The following is an 18,118-nucleotide window of genomic DNA, read 5'->3' as shown; positions in this document are numbered from 1 at the left end:
ACTACCATGGTATCTTCTTGGCTTATAGCATTCTCGCTGTGGTGCTAAAGTATTCAGGAATTTCTTTAGTTTAAGTACTATTCAGTAAAAGAGCAGATAGAATACTAGATTCTCACCTGGGAGACATAAATCTAAATCAGGGACTCAGCCACGGATATTTTGTTTACCAGTTGTTCACTTCTAAGGATGGAATATTTATTTATTAATGGATTCAAATTAATAATACACCATTTGATATGACTTCGTCCTAAATCATGCTAAATCCAGAAGTGACTTACTTTTACTTAAGAAACCTAATCAAAGCAAGTATCAGTCAGTGTTGGTTTTTGCTGTCTGTCCAGAAGGACAACTGAAAAGAGTTCTAGAACACATGGAGGAAGTATGTATATATGTGTCCTCATTTTCTTCAGTTTATGTAGGATTTTCCAGCTTTCTCCAATATACAAATATGTGATAGCCACAAAGTAGCATCATTATAGCCATGGTAGTTAAAGCGTCCTATAAGTGATAGGTCAGGCTTGAAACATCCAGGGTGAATCTCAGTGTAAAAAATCAAAATCAAGGAAATATTCAGTTGAAGGTTCTAAACGAAGTGAAAGGCATTCACTACTATTTTGTTAATTCAACAACACAAATATGTTGATTCAGGTGCAGATCTTAGCCCACACCTATTTTCAGACTCAAAACATGAAACCTTTCCACCTTGATAGTCAGTATGCAAAGTGATAGCCAACTGAAGACTGTAGATAGTTTAAAATATTCTCTTGTATGCTGAGCATCTCAGAAAATTGAAACAAATGACATCATAAACCAAATGATGTCATGCAAAGTTTAAATCATGCCCTTGTCTCAGAAGTGCCTCAGAAACTAGAGAAGGATGAACCAGGTGATGTCATGTGAGTCAGTTTTCCAGATTGATAAATTACTTAATTAAATATGTATATTTAGTCATAGATGCCAGGAAAGGAAATCTATTTAGAATGAATTAGTCTGTTCCCCAAGGATTTTTTGTCCACCGGCCAACAGAATAAGAGACGTTATCAAATAAGAGAAAAGGAAATGTCCTTTTGGAGCAGGTGGATTTGTGTTCATATACACAGTCTGTCATGAAGGAAGAAAAGGGGACAGTAGAAGGTAACAGGTCTGGAGTTAATGTTAGACCATAGTTATAGATTCCATTTTAGATTCTGAACCTGATAATTAATCTTAACTGTTCTAAATCTTAAGAAGCTCAGGGCAATGCGCATGGTTCCTCCGCCCCCACTTTATCCTCACAACAATCCTGGGAGCTCCGTTATGCTGATAGAGTGACTGGCCCAAGGTCTCAAGGCTGAGTGGTGATAGGAATCCAAGGGCTTCTCACTCTTAGTCTGACACATGAACTAACCACTACGCTGCATTCTCATGTGAAACTTGGCTGTCTGAAAGTAACAAAGATGCATATGTGAGCATTCTCCTGCTACTTTCCTTACCAAAAAGTAACATAGGAAGTGATCCTGCATAAGAAGTGATCTGCCAGGTTTATGCAGGCAGTTAAGAAGCTTTTTTTTTTTTACAATAGTTAACCTCTTTTTTTTTACTGCATTTTTAATGGTTTTTACTGTATGGGTTTTTATTTGTTGTAAACTGCTTTGATGTTTTTCAGAAATGAAATAGTGATATGCAAATATATTTATAAATACATACAAAAACATTCTGAATGTTTTTGACCTGGGAGCAAATAAAATGGCTCTGAAATCTCTGACTTTATTACACTGACAGCAGTCCTGCACTCAGTGAAGTCAGCTTCAGCTAAAATGTGACCTATTTGACAATTCCCTGAATGTTGCCAATTTTCTGCAAAATAATCTTTATAAAAGAAGGAAAGTTGATATATAATGAAAATACAGTGCCTAAATAAGTTAAAAGGGATTAATGCCAAGGAGAAATAAAAGGAAATACAGGTCAGAGGAATGATTAATCAGTAGACCATAATTCATGTGAAACATTGTGAGTTATTGTAATCAGTTTCTATGCTTTTAGGGTCATCATGGATCAATATTCTCATTGGAATATGCAGCTCAAATAGGAAGAAAGGAGGCAAAATTGTGATTAGCTGGCAGACACTTGAGTATATTAATTATGTCCGGGGGGAAATAATAAAACAGTTGAAATCTTGCTTATATCTTTAACTATGGTTGCCATATATTTAAAGCACATTCAATACACATTTTAAGGATGTGTCTTCCCCCAAAGAATCATGGGAACTGTAGTTCATTACAGCTGCTGGGAAATTGTAGCTGTGTGAGAATTCTTTGTGGTAGGTCATGTGCTTTAAATGTGCATTGGATGTGATTTAAAAATACGTGTGAATCTGCCCCCCAAAAGCCTCTTTCTCTGCTTATGATAGTTTCAGTGTTGAAATGTGAAGTAATTATATAATAGTTTTGCTTAGAGAGAGTTGAATTTTGAGACTTTTATATATGCTGGTATAATAGCTTGAGTTTGCTCATGTTTGGAACAGAGCAGTCCCCATCAATATCAAATGTTAGCTGAGCTTTTGCAGATTTGGAGATATATAGCCTATTATGTTCAATTTGGATTGATGTCTCACTTGCCTGTATTGTTAGTTCTTGTGTTAATAATAAGGTATGGTAGAATCTGCCAGACGAACAGTTGTTTTTTTAGAAAATGAGCCAGCAAATCAAATAATTTGCCAGTAACTTTGTACCATTTTCCTCCTCTTCTTACCAAATACATGTCACTGAAATTTTATTTCTGTATATCTGAAATCCTGTCATCTATATGCTCTCCATTTAATCATCTTATGTTTCATTCTGAATTACTTTGACTGAACTGTAATGGACGGACTTGATATGTTTGCTGTCCACTAGTCTTTGAGTTGGTTTTCTAGACTTAGGGTAGAGACACACTTGCTGTTCTGCTGGTTCCAGTGTGACTCTACCTCTCTTTTTTTAAAATGGAGTTGCACAACACTAGTCAAATCCCATTCCTTTTTACTGTAAAGCCTGATCGGATCAGCTCATACATTGTTTAATTGTTTGTGGTTTTATTTTGTGGTTTTATCTTGTTGTACACCGCCCTGAAAGCTTGTTGCTATAGGGCGGTTTAGAAATGTAATTAATTAAATAAATAAATAAATAAATAAATAATTCAGCTTCTAACAGATTTCACAACTGATTGGCAGATCAACCCTTTGCCCCTCCAGGTGTGGCCAATGAAACGCTTTGCTGTAGGCAACTAGTGTGTTTTCAACCTTTGATAACATTCCTTCACATGCCACCATTGGATACAGTCTAATGTGACCAAGTTACTAAAACCGGGTTTTGTCACTTGACTTTGTGACTAATGTGCTAAAGGCCAGTGTATGCAAATGTTGTCTTCTGGACTTTGTACATCTTAGTAATGCACTTTTCAGATGTTACCATCATTAACAGATGAGATGATTAGGCAGCATGGCTGGGTGTGGATGAACAAAGATAATTAGGGAGGCAGAAAAAGACTGCTGTATGGTTGTAAATTGATCTTCAGATACAACTCTACCTATTCTCAGTTACAAAATCCAAGATAAAATCTTTAGTGTAATATATATGCCCACCTATAGTGCATAGTTGTCCTGGGAAAAGAATACCCATCTAAAATTCTTGGTTAGCATTTGGAAATGCAGTCAAGGTCCTTTTTCTTTGCCACTCATTTTGAGGAGTTCTTTATCTTGGAGGTTAGAAAGTAAACTGCATGCATTTTCCTTTTCTTTCCCCCCACTCATTCTCCATCTGAAACAGTGGTGGCTTTTTCAATGTCTAAATTTATATTTCTTACATCAGTTTATGAAGAACGATTTTTATAAAAAAGCTAGTTTATTTCTGAAAATCTGAAATTCATTTGGATGATGTCTCACATCAATTTGGATACCGATTATTTGTTTGATATGGGAAATTGTCTCTAGGCCATATATTCATACTGCAAGCATTAGTCACAATACATTTCTGGGAAGTTTCTATTGCACAGTAGCATGATTTTACAATAGTATTTTTACTATGATGACAGGAGATCACTGCAGTATATTCTCCACAGAGGAGGATAGCCATTCAAGGTTGTTATAAGCTTCAGTCTGGTGTATATCTTTTGTTGACTCATCAAGGGTGCATATCCTGATTCTAGATGTATTTTAACTTGTATGAAAATGCCATTGGCTTCAGTGTAACTCTTCTCTTTAACATTACATTTGTTACAGCTCCAAAGAACATCCGATAAGTCTTTAATGCACATCTGCCATTTACTTACCAGAAATTGATCCAGAATTTTTTCCACCCCTCAAACCAATACTAAGTTGTATATTCTCCCACAGTTTGTATTATGGATAGATTTGCTTGGAGTAACAAATGTATATTAAGATATATTGTGAGATGTGGTTTTCTCTATTATTAGCTATATTAATGTGTTCAGAAGCTGTCATATCTATATGAACCATGAAGTCAGAGAGCTAGGCCATGCCTGAAACCTCATAAAACATTATTTTTGAGACAGGCATTTTCATGAAGCTGTTTTGACATTTTACACTTGGGTTGTGGTGATGCTAAAATGCTGCTCTGGGCTCCTTAGAGAAATGTTGAGATACAAATGTAGTAAATAAATAGACATTAGCCATTGCAAAAAGATTCCACTGCTGTGAATTTGGGTTTTCAGAAAACTCCTATAGTATAGTATCACAGGGTGAGGGGAATGCACCAAAGGCTGTGTAAGAGGTAAGTTGGAGCCTTTCAGTGTGTCATCAAGAATTTTGTTTTTGGCAATTGCTGCCAACCAGTTTAGAAAGTTTCCAGTGAGGCACTGCACTGGGCTCTGAAGGGACATGCTTTGTACTAACTAGCAGCAACATGTGAGTTTGTCAGTGTTACAAGTTTGGCAAAGACTACTACTGCACTGAGACTGACTCATCCAGTATCTAAACTGCAGCACAACTGTGATGCACTTACTAATATGTAAATCTTTGCTGCCAACATAGGAGAATGGGACAAATTTCACCACTTCATTTTGGTACAGAATTTGGACACTTTAGTAACTACTACTCCCTGTTCCAAAGATGGTTGCTCTTATTTATATAGTACCATCAATATATATGGAACTTTACCAAGTAACATAGGAAAAGAAAAATTGTTCATGCTGTCCAAATTTCAACAACAGAGAAACTGACAAAGGAAGATGAAACAATGGGGGATATGAAGAGGCAAGTGTTCACTCTCCACAAGATGGGCCAAGAAATTTGAATTCAGGATCCAATGGTACACCATTACTGATAACATTGTCCTTAACCTTGTTCTATGCTTTCATTTTACCCTAGGAATTTTTGTGGTCAGCCACAATAGCTGCAATTTGTCATGATGGAAAATATAGACAGTTTGGTTCTATGTTTGGATATAGAGTGTGGGAATACCAAGGACAGAAGCATTCCAAATATGCAGTGTAACAAGCAGTGTAAGAAACAAGTTAACTTGCAGTGTATTCATGTTCTCTGCCTTGTGTGCTAGGTATCCTGAGACTTGCTGGACATAGGTCACCAGCCCAGGGACTCTGCTTTGTACATGCACTACTGTATCAGCACTAAACATGTTAGGTCATTTATTTTAAAAAGAGTCTGTTCACTTTGAAGTATTAAAATAATCATGAAAACATTAAAATGAAAGGTTAAAGCCTAGCTTTGAGGATCCAGCCATAATTTAGAATCCGATGAAATGAAAGGCTATCAGTTAAAGGCACATTAGTAATGACTATTACAATTGGGAAGAACTGTTAATATTCAAACACTATTCTCCAAATATTAGACTTGACATTCAGCAAAAACATAGTGCATCAGACTTTGTAAGGAACTGCCCCCTGCTGGCCTAGCATTTGTTTGCTTATAATGCCAAATGAAATTTTCAGTGTTATGTGTAGCATTCAAAATTAATTCTTTGTCCTCTCTTAGATAAAGGGTGCCATCCTCCAGGCTTATTGCTGTACAAGCACTACTCATTTCAATGAAATAAATAGAAAGTATTTGTTCCTTTAGGTTGTAACCTGAAGTACACTTAGGCAGAAGCTAGTTATGTTGAAATATATGTTATTTCATTATAAATAGATGTATGCATGATTAAGATGCCAGCCTATTACATTTTCTCTTTTGAAAAGCTAGTATACAGGTCAGTTCTTTTGTTTCAAACAATCTTTTGAGCTTTTTTCATCCCTTAGACGTTACATTTTGATTAGTTCATTATCTATATTTCATGCATACTGGTGGAGTTAAGTTGTTCATATACAGTAAAATTGAACTTCTTTGTTCAGAATGGTTTGCGAAAGCAAAAGCTGGAAATATGCCATTTTGGAATGCATAAAGTAGGCTTCATTAAACAAAACCAGAAATGTGTAGCAAGTCAGTGACTTGAATTAATTAAAAGGCAATTTAAACAAGCAAATGAATTACTGAAGGTCTGTTTCAAGGACTGAATTAGCTACAATCCAACAAATTTAGCTTAACTGAAGGGCTGAGCCATCCAACAGGTAGCCAACATGGTGTCCTCCAGATGTTGTTGGACTGCAAATCCCATCACTCCCAACCAGCGTGGCCAATGGTCAGGGATGTGAGGAGCTGGGAGTCCACCTCTGGAGGGCACCATATTGGCTAATACATAACTAGCATTTCACTCTAATGGAGCTGGTCCATAAAGGAGCAGTCTTTCTGACTTCCGCTCTGTGTCTATCGCGCTATACACACAGCTGCACAAAAGATAGCTGTCATTATCTATTTTAACAGCACTAATATCTCTTAAGGATGGATTGAGTTGGCTCTGAATAAATAGAAACTCTGTTTTGTTCCTTTCCATAATGAGCAAAGGGGGAGTGAAGTGGGCCTGGATTCAGTCCCCCATACCTAAATATGTGATTGATGCCAACCATCTGTTGGTCACTGTGTGTGTAGTTATAAATCCAGCCTCAGAGTAACAGGGACTGGATTATGATATCTAGGCTTTTGCATGGTGCAAAGACATGTATCACCCATGCTAGATTGGGTGTTAGTATTTTCTTTGTTGCACCTGTGAGTGAGCATCTCCTTGTGTAAAAGAACAACAATTAAATAATATAGTGCTTTTGAGTGTTCAACATTCATCACTTACATAATTTTGTTGTAAAGCAGTGGTGTCCCTCCAGTTGCCGCTGCACTACAACTCCCATCATTCCTGACCAATGGCTGTGGTGACTTGAGCTGATGGGAGTTGTAGTCCTGGACTGATGGGAGCTATAGCCCAACACCTGAAGGACACTATGTTGACTCTCCCTGTTTTTTAGCATTGTTGTAATAAGTTGTCCCGATCCAGACGTTTGCTAGAGGCAGAGGAACTCCAATACATGCACAGAGTTCTCCCACCTATAGTGGTTTCCCCATTTATTTTTATGGAGGGCAACCATGTATCTGCATTCTTTTGCTTCAGAGCATACACAGGGGGTTGGAATTGATCAAATACTGAATATGTTACTGTTTGAACAGCTTAAATTTTATTGTTTCTTTTAATATACATCTAACTATGTTGTTAATCTTTTTTAAAATTTGCGTTTAGGTGGAGAACAGACCAAAATACTATGGAAGAGAGTATGTATTAAATTATTTGTGAAAATTATTTTTAAAGCAGTAATTTGATGAATGCCACTGCACAATTTAAGATTACTGTTACAGAATGGTTAATGAAGAGATCATTTAACTCAAAGTTATTTCCCAATTTTATTCACATAATTTTCTCTTGAATGCTCCAAATCACAGTTTTCATGTACCTGAATTTTCTTTTCAAATGGTACTCAGGGTCTATATATATTTCTGTATTATTTTGCAATTAAAGATGTTCAGCAATCCTAACCCAGCTCAAGGGATGATTGGAATAGTGGAATCAGTGCTGAATGCAAAGTTCTGCTGGCTCTTTTTGGTCAGGACAGAAGGTGTGGGGATGTTTTTTATTTAGTTGGTTGTTTATAAGAACATACAAAAAGCCCTCCTTGATCAAGTCAAGCCAAAAGCCCATCTAGTCCAGCATCCTGTTCTCACGCTGGCCAGCCAAATGCCTATAGGAAGCCCATATGCAAGACCTGAATGCAACAACACTCCTTCCGTTTGTGATTCCCAGCAGCTGGGATCCAGAGGCATACCGCCTCTAACGCTAGAGGTAGAACATAGCCATTACGGCTAGTAGCCACTGATAGCCTTCCATGATACTATGCAGCTGGGCCCCTCAGTTGTCAATGGGCCAGCTTAAAATTCTTGGCCATCCCTGCTTTGCCTCTGAAATGATCCATCTGAGACCTTGTGCTAACTGGGGATATCACTAGCTATACCTCCAAAAAAGCTTGCATCTTTGGTGGGTGTGGCAGAGGGCTTCTGCAGCAATGGAGCCCCCCCCCCCCCGTCGGCAGAGCCAGGCAGAAGGACACCTCTAGCTAATTGTCTAGGGATGCAGATTGGGGGTTAAGATTGTTCCAGTAAATCCACTTATTTATTTTTTAAAAAAACTAATATACAGCTCCTTTTATAAGTGCATCCCTGAATCTGGTGTTGTTTGTCCCCCCAAATCACTACACTCAGCATTTGAACACACTATATCCTGTGAGTTATTGCAGAGAGAAGATGATGTTTAGGGCTTTTTAAAATGTGCATTTACTATACATGCTTATGAGTATTTTTTTTCATTCTACAAATCATATTGCCAACAACATCTGGAGGGCACCTTATTAGCTACCCTGCTGTAACACAGCCACTGATGCACTGTGATGCTGCACTGTGACACTGCACTGTGAGAAGTCTTCCACTAGGTCTTGCTCAAGAGTTCTCAGAACAGAAGTTTATCCTTCTGTTTACTGTTCTGTAGTGGCTCCGTCTGTAACTCAGGTTTTCCCATGAAGAATGTATCTCAGAGGCAGTCAGCTCCATAGAACAAAATGCATCATTTGAATGAATTAGACCATCATATAAAAATGTTGCAGTTTACCAAGACTAGCTCCTGCTTAGCCCTTAGTTTCAATATTTATTTATTTAAATTATGTCATGCCTTTCTTCAACAATGGCCTTTTAAGGAGACTTTGAACAGCAGTAGAACAGCTGCAATAAAATCCCAAAGCAATAATTAAAATGCAATGCAAATAAATCATTAGCGTATATCATCAACACAGACAATTAGAATTCACCAAAAGTCTGAGCAAATTAATATAAAGTGTGCATGTTGGGGTAATTTTAATCATGAACATAGTATTCCCTCTTCACAGTGTCCTTAGTTCCTCCAAAAAAAAAATCCCATAGGCACGAATCAGTGTGTGTGTGTGTATGTATACACACACACACACCTATCATGTGTGTGTTGCAGTGATTTATGTTTGCCCTTCTTCTTTGAGTCTTCCTGTGGCCCTTTCCCCATGTAGAATTATTCTCTAAACTGCTGGCTTTCTCTTCTGTCAGGTTTCATGGGATCATTTCTCGTGAGCAAGCAGATGAATTACTTGGAGGTGTAGAAGGAGCATATATTCTCAGAGAGAGCCAGAGGCAACCTGGATGCTATACTCTAGCTCTCAGGTGAGCTTTGCTACTTCTGTTTGTTAATTTAAGAACTGCTGGTTTATCATTAGGAACCTGAAGGCATCACAGTTATAATAACTGAATGCAAACTAGTATACCTTTTTAAAAAATGGTACAATGTAGTCAGTAAAAATGGTACAATGTAGTCAGATATTAGAATCAAAGCATTTTAAAAACATTAAGTTTTGCAGACTTAGTGATTGGTTTTTGCACCTTTTGTGTTGCATCTACATAACAAAAACAACTCCAGAGTACCTCGCCCTCAAATTATTTACATTATATCAACACCATCACCAATTATACATAAAGCACTATATTTAACCACGAATTAAGAGTATCTTAGGTACACAAAATGTAGAAAATGTGACTCTCTAGGATAACCTGTTGATTCCAACTCATACCAGTCATAGCTAGCATGGCTAGTGGCCTGAGATTATGGGAGCTTGTAGTTAAACAAATCTGGAGGGAAACAGGTTAGTCATCTCTGGTGTAAATGAAGAGGATGCCTGAACTGCCTTATAATGGCATGGTCACTGTATTTGCAGATAAGAAGGTCTTAAAAACTTCACTTGCTAAATTCAAAATCATATAGAAGCAATAAAGTGAGGTGCATGACATAGAACACATGATATTTTCCATCATTTCCTCCCCTATGAAGAACAAATATTCCTCCAGTAACTTCAAATATAGTTCAGCATCAAATTGACTCTGATGTGAACCAATGTTAAATGTTTGAAGCTAGGTTCAATTCCGGGATAAGAGGGCATGCTGCTAAGCCTATTGAAGCTATGATGTGAGGATTAAGTATATTTAAGACAGGCAAGGGAAGAATAGGGGAACTAAAAAGGAAGTTGGGATTGAATTATTTCAAAGTTCTCTTGCAAGCACTTCATCATGATTAAGCAGTTGAGAATGTTACTTCTGCATTGGTCCATCATATCTACTTAAAAAACATGTTCATACAGCCCCATCACAAACCTGCTTTGACTAAATACATCAGTTGTCAGATTCTTTAATCCTTCCCGCTCTGCCTTTACAGCTAATAAGGAAGGTGGTCTTTTTATAAGGTGCATATTCTGAAAAAATCAATATTTCAGTGCTCAAACACTAATGCAACAACTTCATTTTGTTTTAATGCAGATTTGGCAATCAGACCTTAAACTACAGGCTTTTTTATGATGGGAAGCACTTTGTAGGGGAAAAGAGGTTCGAATCAATCCATGATTTGGTAACAGATGGCTTGATAACACTGTATATAGAAACCAAGGCTTCTGAATATATTTCAAAAATGACGACAAATCCTATCTATGAACACATTGGATATGCCACTTTGCTTAGACAAAAAGTATCCCGGAGACTGAGTAGATCAAAAGCTGAATCAAGAAAAGCTAGTGTAACAACATGTGAAGAAAATGCACCAGTTGAAAAGGTAAGGAGATTAATTTATGAGGAAATAAATCCATGTGTTGATATTTTTTTCTTTTTAATTACAAATCTCAGATTTTAAAATACTGGGGGGTGGGGTGGAGAGGATGGTCATTAAAATGCATTCAGTTAATTTATTTTTATGTTAGCATTTGAAATGCTGGCAGAAAGCTCAGCCAGTAATGAGTACCAGTAGAATGGCATTTATGGTGTTATTCTCTTCCATCACTGGGAGTAAAGTCCAGATGATTGCATGCCCAGCCTACTAGAGCTTTCTATTAAGTTAATTTGAGAGAGCCTATCTGCACTTATAAAGAAATCTGTGTCCAGCTAGGATCTCCCAGTAGAAATGAATGAGGTAGCAAAACAGCACCTGGGTGGATACAAATATTTAAATCAGAATGAAAACATAGTAAGCTGTCCTATAGAGAGTCAAACCATTGGTCTGTCTAGTACAGTATTGGCTACACTAATATGAAGCAGCTCTCCAAGGTTTCAGAGAGTTTTATCCCCAGCCCTACCTGGAGATGCTGGTGATGTAACCTTTTGCATGCAAAGCATAAGCTTTAACACTGAGCTATGGTACCTAACATGGGACCTTATTTGCAGTATTTACCTATAAGAGAATATAGCCTCAGTCTTGATTCCCTTAAGCCAGATGTGCTGATTGCCTGTTCACCAGATCTCAAGTTTGTTAGCCTTTAACACAACATTTAGATCTCCACTTTACTAATTTGCCTTTGGTGAATGGGCCTGAATCTGAGGACTTGGTTTTTCTTTCTTTCCATTCTTGCTTTTCAAAGTTATTGTTGTTGTGACAGGTGCATAAATGGAGTAAACTAGTTGACAGAATGCAATTAATTGAGAAATGCAGCTAAAATCAGCTGGAAACTTAAGGCAAATTACACCAGAAGTAAATTGTTGAATGACCTTATAAGATGTTATATGAGTATTTTCTGGTCTCACAGATTGAAAAATATTTCAGACAAAACCTCATTCTGGTGTAAGTGCTTTTAAGGTTATTTATTGCACAATTCACATAATGTGTTTGCATCACAATCAAGATTATGTTGGTGACCCGCCTTTTAAAAGCAGTGCCTGACTGCTGGAAGATGTGATTTGTAGTTTTTCTATGTGATACTGTTTCAACACCATAAGGACATTTCTAAAGACGCTCTCTGTTCAAGATAGCAAACATTGTCTTAAGTTGTTTGGTTTCTAACACAAATAAGCAAGGAAGACATAAGAGGAGCGAAGTTTATGTAGAAGCTTTATTTAATAATATTTAGTATGACTGACATTTCAGCCTTGTAGAATTAGCAATACAAATTAAACTTAATTAATTAGATAGGATAGGATAGCGAAGCATCTTACAAGACTGTAATGATCCATTTATTTGGATTTATTTTCAGCAATTCACAACTTTAAGTCTTGACTGTCTAAAAAAGAAAGTATCTAGGGGAAAAACCAAACTGTCACACCTTTGATAATCACTTCACTGTAGTTTTAAGCCCGACCCATGGATCCATGTGCATACTATTAGGCTATTCATGTGTTGCTTCATGCAACAATATTTGCATGTTCACCTCACCAGCTGAATACATTGTCTCACTTATCATTTCAGGGTCAGAAAAAAACTAGGGTCAGATCCCTCCTCACCTTCTGTATGGCATGAGGGCTTGCTGCACACAGATCCCTTTTTTTAAATAGATAGAGCACATCCAACAAGGCTTTCAGTATATGAAGCCTGCTTCCATTCATAGGCTAAATAAAGTAAGGGGTAGAAGGGCCATGCTAAAATACTGCATTGAGGGCTGACATTTTGATGCATGAGGCAAAGGACAAAACTGTCCATTTCCTCTACCCCGCCATTCCACATATAGAATTCAGCTGGATTGGCAGTTGAATATTACTTAAACAATGGCAACTGGACAGCCCCCTCTGCCACCCTGGTTGGCAGCAGGTTAGCTTAGGGGCGCAGCACAGGCTGTGTGTGGTACATACAGGTGTGTCCTCCAACACATTGCTACTATTATCTATCACCCCCTAGCATTTACCACCTGAGGCAGCTGCCTCACTCTGCCTAACAGTAGGGCTGACCCTGATCTTATTGGGTCCAACTACTGAAAAGAGAGCAACAGTTATAGATCACAAGAAGGGGCATGACTTTCTAGCTATATTGGATGGTACAGAACCAGCTGTAACATGGAGCTGGCATAATCAGCAGCCAATGGCAGGATGGCACGGATGGGGCTGCATTGCTGACCTGGCTTCCCTACATGAAATGTTGCTGCCAGTTGCCAAGAGGGAGAGGGAAGGGGCAAGGTAGCACGGAGCTTGGTGTGTTATTAGCAAAGGTGCAACAGTGGGTGCCCTTGCACTACAGCGAGTGCCCCGCTACCTTGACCCTCCCCCTCTTGGTTACTGGCAGTGATGCACAGCATTGGGAAGCCAGGTCAGCAGTGCAGCCTCACTGGCTGCTGATGGGCATAATCTGTATGTGAATGAGGGGACCATGCTGTATATATCAACTAATATGTGGTTCACTGATCAGTGGCCTAGAGCTAGGGGTTCCCCAACTGTAGTCTGTGAGCTTCATTCAGCTCATGGTTCATGACATTTCTGCAAAAATACAGTTAAAAATACAGTTACAGTTGCTACAACAGGCAGAAAAATCATTAAATGGTCTGCCAATCCCCTTAGCAAGTGGCCCATAGGGTGGGGGAGGAATGTGAGAACCATTAGCCTAGAGGCGTTAGTTTGAAATTTAAGGGAAAAGTTTCTATGCAGAGGAAACATTTACTCCTAACTAAGATGAAATTTCCTGCTATCAATATCCCTCCAGATTTTGGTCAAGGAGAACTAGTCTAATTCACAACCCAGTCTTTAATTTAACACACTGCGTTCTGCTTATGGACTTAGATTGAATGAATTGATGAGTGGAACTAGGGAAGAAAGATTTGGTGGTAGGGTTTCCTTGTGTTTTTAACAATGTTTGTGGCTGTGTTACCGAGTCTCTAAGCTGTGATTTGCTGAAAAACAGGACAATATATAAAAGGCATTTCTGCACCATAATATTTATTAATATTGATTATTTATGCCACATATATTAAAGGGGGGGATCAGCTAAAGGTCATTTTATGCTTGTGATTGTGGCTCTAAAATGTTCTAGGGGGAAATGCTGGAGAAAATTAATGGATTGCTGATAGTTGTAACATATTTTTTCTCATTGGAGTAGGTTACATGACATTTTAAATTCAAAGTATACTTTTTGTTTTGCTTCTAGACCAAATTGCTACCTCTTGGGAAATTACAAATAGAGGGCACAACACAACCAAAGCTACTCACTTCTAACCACTCCAGAAAATCTAATTTGGGGGAGTGATGGGTTTCAAAGATGGGAGCAAAGATTAGTATTGGAGCAAGAGTTTAATCCATGCTATGTAGAATCTTAACATGTTGTGAAAGAGACTGAAAGAGGGTGGTGTAAAATATTTTGGCAGAGCAACTGCTACCTCTCTCTACTCCTTGAAATCATCACCAGATCTATGATACATCAATAGGAGAATGCTAGGTATGCACTTAATTCACCAGTTAAAATCAGTATGACTTAAATTTTGGATTCAACTCTTTTAGGAAGCCAGAATGAGGCAGATGGGCATTGTTGTTATTGTATATACTTAGTAAAATTGATTGAATTTTGCCTAATTAAATCTGGATGTTTCCTAAATAGATTTTATTGCTATTTTGGAGTAGGTAAAATATAGTTCATTCGTATATTTCAGTCATCTACCCAGAAAATTTGGAATTTCTAAATAAAAAGACTTTTAAAATGTACTGAAAGGAATGAAAGCTTAAATATTGCACTGCAAAAAGGGCTTTCAAATATGGTAAAGTACAATTTAAGCCTCCATAGTGATATGATAGGTTAAGGTTTTTTTTAAAAAAAAATGAAGCTGTGCCTTATATTGAAAGTGTTTCAGAAACCATAAAACTACTACAGAGGGATTAACGTCCCTGATAGATTTATTAACCCATTTGTGGGATGTGGTTACTGTTTCTTGCACGAGCGCATGACAACAGGAATTATTGGGTGGCTCCAGGGGTGTAGTTGTTCAGGGTCTCTGGGGGTCTTAGACCCTTTACGTTTTTGGGAGCAGGGTCCCAACAGGGTCCCTATGTTGCCAGCATCCTATGAGATAATCAGCATAAAAGTGGAGTATGTTAGCCACTGAGAAGAGTCTTCTGACATGCTTCCTTGTCCTTTCCTGCTGATTGGAGCTAATCAGAATGAAAGGAGGTGAGTCAGCCATTGAGAAGACTCTTTTCAGCAGCTAAGACTCTCCCCTTTCATGGTTGTTGGCTCCTAGGGATATCTGTTGTTGTGGGAGAAGGCATTAACAAGGACCTCGTTCTCAACCTAGGAGCAAAATAAGGGTGTGTGTGGCTGTGACTAACATGAAGGGACCCTGCACTTCTGAATTTGCCACTATTCTACTGGATGGCTCAGTCGTTTCAGAGATCTTTCCCCTATGGGCAGGTCAGTGGAAGGTTGTCACGGTGGCACTATCTAGGAAGAGAATGCTCAACTTGAAACTACCTGAGGAATCTGTCTACTTTCATAATACAGTTTCTTGGAAGTTGTAATTAGTGGAACTGTGCCAGACCCAATAAGAATAATGTAATGCAAATGCCAAATTAGTTGCTTTTCTTTGGGTATTTTTCATCCTGATAATTAATTATACAATTCAGAAATCTTTGTCATAAAGGAAACAATATTTATCCACTGTTGTACTTGAAACTAAAAAAAAAAACCATTTCATTCTTGTAGCCTTACAACAAATTTTGACTAGAGACCCTATTGTCCAAAGAAAATTGAGGGAATAATGCCAGCTTTAATTCAAGTCATTAAGGGATTGTTGCTGCAATCCTAGATTCTTCCTTGGGTGTAAACCCAATTGAACACATTGGAACACGTACTTCCTAGTAAACATACATAGTATAGGGAATTAAAATCAGTTGGCTATAGTCCCTGAAAATACCTCAGTATTGAGTACTTGGGAATGCTGAATTTGGAATTTGCGGTATCAGATGTGTTACACATGTTTTTCTATATCTCTTTTAGCCTTTAGGCATGAATGGCTTGCTGGTTTTTGGCCCAAGGGCCACATTCCTTCTTGGCCAACCCTCTGGGGGCTGCATGAAAATTGTGGGTGTGTCCTCCACACTCTTGTGTACACACACACAGGACACACACAGGAAGGATATATGCGCATGGACAGGACACACACTGGACACACCAGAACACAGTACAGACCCCCCACCTCATACAGACACCTCCCCATTCAGCTGATCTGTGCAAATCAGCTTAGGAGGGGGTTTATTGCACCCTCCCCACTCTTTAAATGATCACTTTGATGAGCAGAGATTTGCATCCCCATCAGGGTGCTTGCTGTGCAGAGGGGTTTAAACCCTAGAGGCCTGTCTATTTTATTTTATTTTTGCCACCTCCACAAAAATGGTTGCTGCCTTGTTGGGACAAATAAAATTGCTTGAGGGGTGGGGGAAGGGCTGCTGATGGTTACAACATTCTTCTTTCACTAGGTGTTCAGATATTTTTACCTTTGTGCCCTGTTGCTATCATTAGCTGATTGCTCCTCTGTTAACATTCATTTATTTTGTGTTTGTCTGTATGACATTACTGCTAGAGCTTGGTGATACCACTGTGTCATTTGATTAGAGGATGAAGACACACAAAGCATACTCTATTTTATTTATTCATTTATTATTTGATTTATATTCTCCTAGCAGGAGCCCAGGGCAGCATTAGAGCAGTAGGCTCTTCCTTACATGACTTCAGTGCATTCAGTCCAAGCATACTTTTATTATCCAGGATAGATACTTTTAAATCTTTCCTTTTAAAAAAATTAATAAGGCAATAATTGAATATATAAATGCATGACAGTTCATGCAGTGCTTTAAAAATATTCTCAGGTGGATAGCCACTTTAAAAATGGGGGAGGAGCTGTACCAGTGTTCAGTTTTTTCATCCACATTCCTTTTATTTCTGTTCTGAACTTAGGCTTGCACTGTAGCTGAAAAATTCTCTGTATTGCTTTTATATTATCCCTACTCTTATATTTCCTGCAATAAAACAGGTTGCTGTTGTTAGCATACCACACATAGCCAAAAAAAGCTTGTCTGTTTCTTTTGGCTAAATCAGTGTGTCATTTATACTTGGAAGTTAGCCGAAAATTCCAGGAAAGTGAATACTCACCAGTCTATAGTTGCAAAAACTGGCATAATGCATCAACACAGTAAGCCTGGTGCAATTCATAGACACCTGGTGAATCAGCAATGCCTTCCTTGAGACTCAAGGATGTGTCGGTGCATGCTGTTGAAAATCCTACTACGCTCCTGTAAGGCCTTGCTGTTCTGTATTTAAATGGAAACTGTATTCACTTTACCAAACAAACAAAAACCAATTGTGAAATGTTATCCCAAATTGAGAGTGCTCGAATAATTTTACTAGTACAACAACACCTCTGTCATTTGTATGAGTATATGCATTTAAGTAATTTTTATATTTATTTTTATGATATTTTATTATATATTTTATATTTTATTATATCTGTGTACAGTGTTGTACACAACTGGTATAGCACAGTGGGAAGGAGAGCCTGGCTGGGAGCCCAGAGTCTGTGAGTTCAAATCCCCGCTCATGTCTCCTGGGTGTCAAGGGCCAGCTAAAGATCACCCTCACAATGAGCGGCTCAGGGGTTACGTGCCCTGCCACCTGTGCAACCGTGGGCAAGCTGCATAGTTCCAAGGAGCCCAGTTGCCCCCCAGCTGGCAGTTGCAGACAAGGAAGGGGCAGGCTTGTGCAGCTGTAGCAAGCTGAGCAGGTCCTATCCAGCTGGGGAGGACTAGCCTCAGAGGGAGGCAGTGGTAAACCCCCTCTGAATACCACTTACCATGAAATCCCTATTCATAGGGTCGCCATAAGTCGTGATCGACTTGAAGGCAGTCCATTTCCACAATGTTGTATACTGCTTTGGTATTTTATATGAGTGGCTGGTTATACATATTTTTTAAAAAAATAAA

General features: G+C 38.3%; 1 protein-coding gene across 2 annotated transcripts in view; it reads left to right on the top strand.

Annotated features, from left to right (window-relative positions):
* CHN2 (chimerin 2) overlaps positions 1–18,118 on the top strand; it is a 222,132-nt gene that overhangs the window by 96,060 nt on the left and 107,954 nt on the right. Inside the window, exons 4-6 of one of the 2 annotated variants that reach the window (XM_061585589.1) lie at positions 7,593–7,624; positions 9,473–9,586; positions 10,730–11,018. The exons of the other annotated variant lie outside the window; for it this stretch is intronic. Of the exons in view, the coding sequence (XP_061441573.1) occupies positions 7,593–7,624; positions 9,473–9,586; positions 10,730–11,018 (435 nt within the window). The remainder of the gene's footprint in view (positions 1–7,592; positions 7,625–9,472; positions 9,587–10,729; positions 11,019–18,118) is intronic. 2 annotated transcript variants of the gene reach the window in all.

Source organism: Rhineura floridana, chromosome 10 (genome assembly GCF_030035675.1).
Source record: "Rhineura floridana isolate rRhiFlo1 chromosome 10, rRhiFlo1.hap2, whole genome shotgun sequence".
NCBI classification, from domain to species: Eukaryota; Metazoa; Chordata; class Lepidosauria; order Squamata; family Rhineuridae; genus Rhineura; species Rhineura floridana.
The sequence above is the reverse complement of the archived record's forward strand: the minus strand, read 5'-3'. Positions and strand labels throughout refer to the sequence as shown.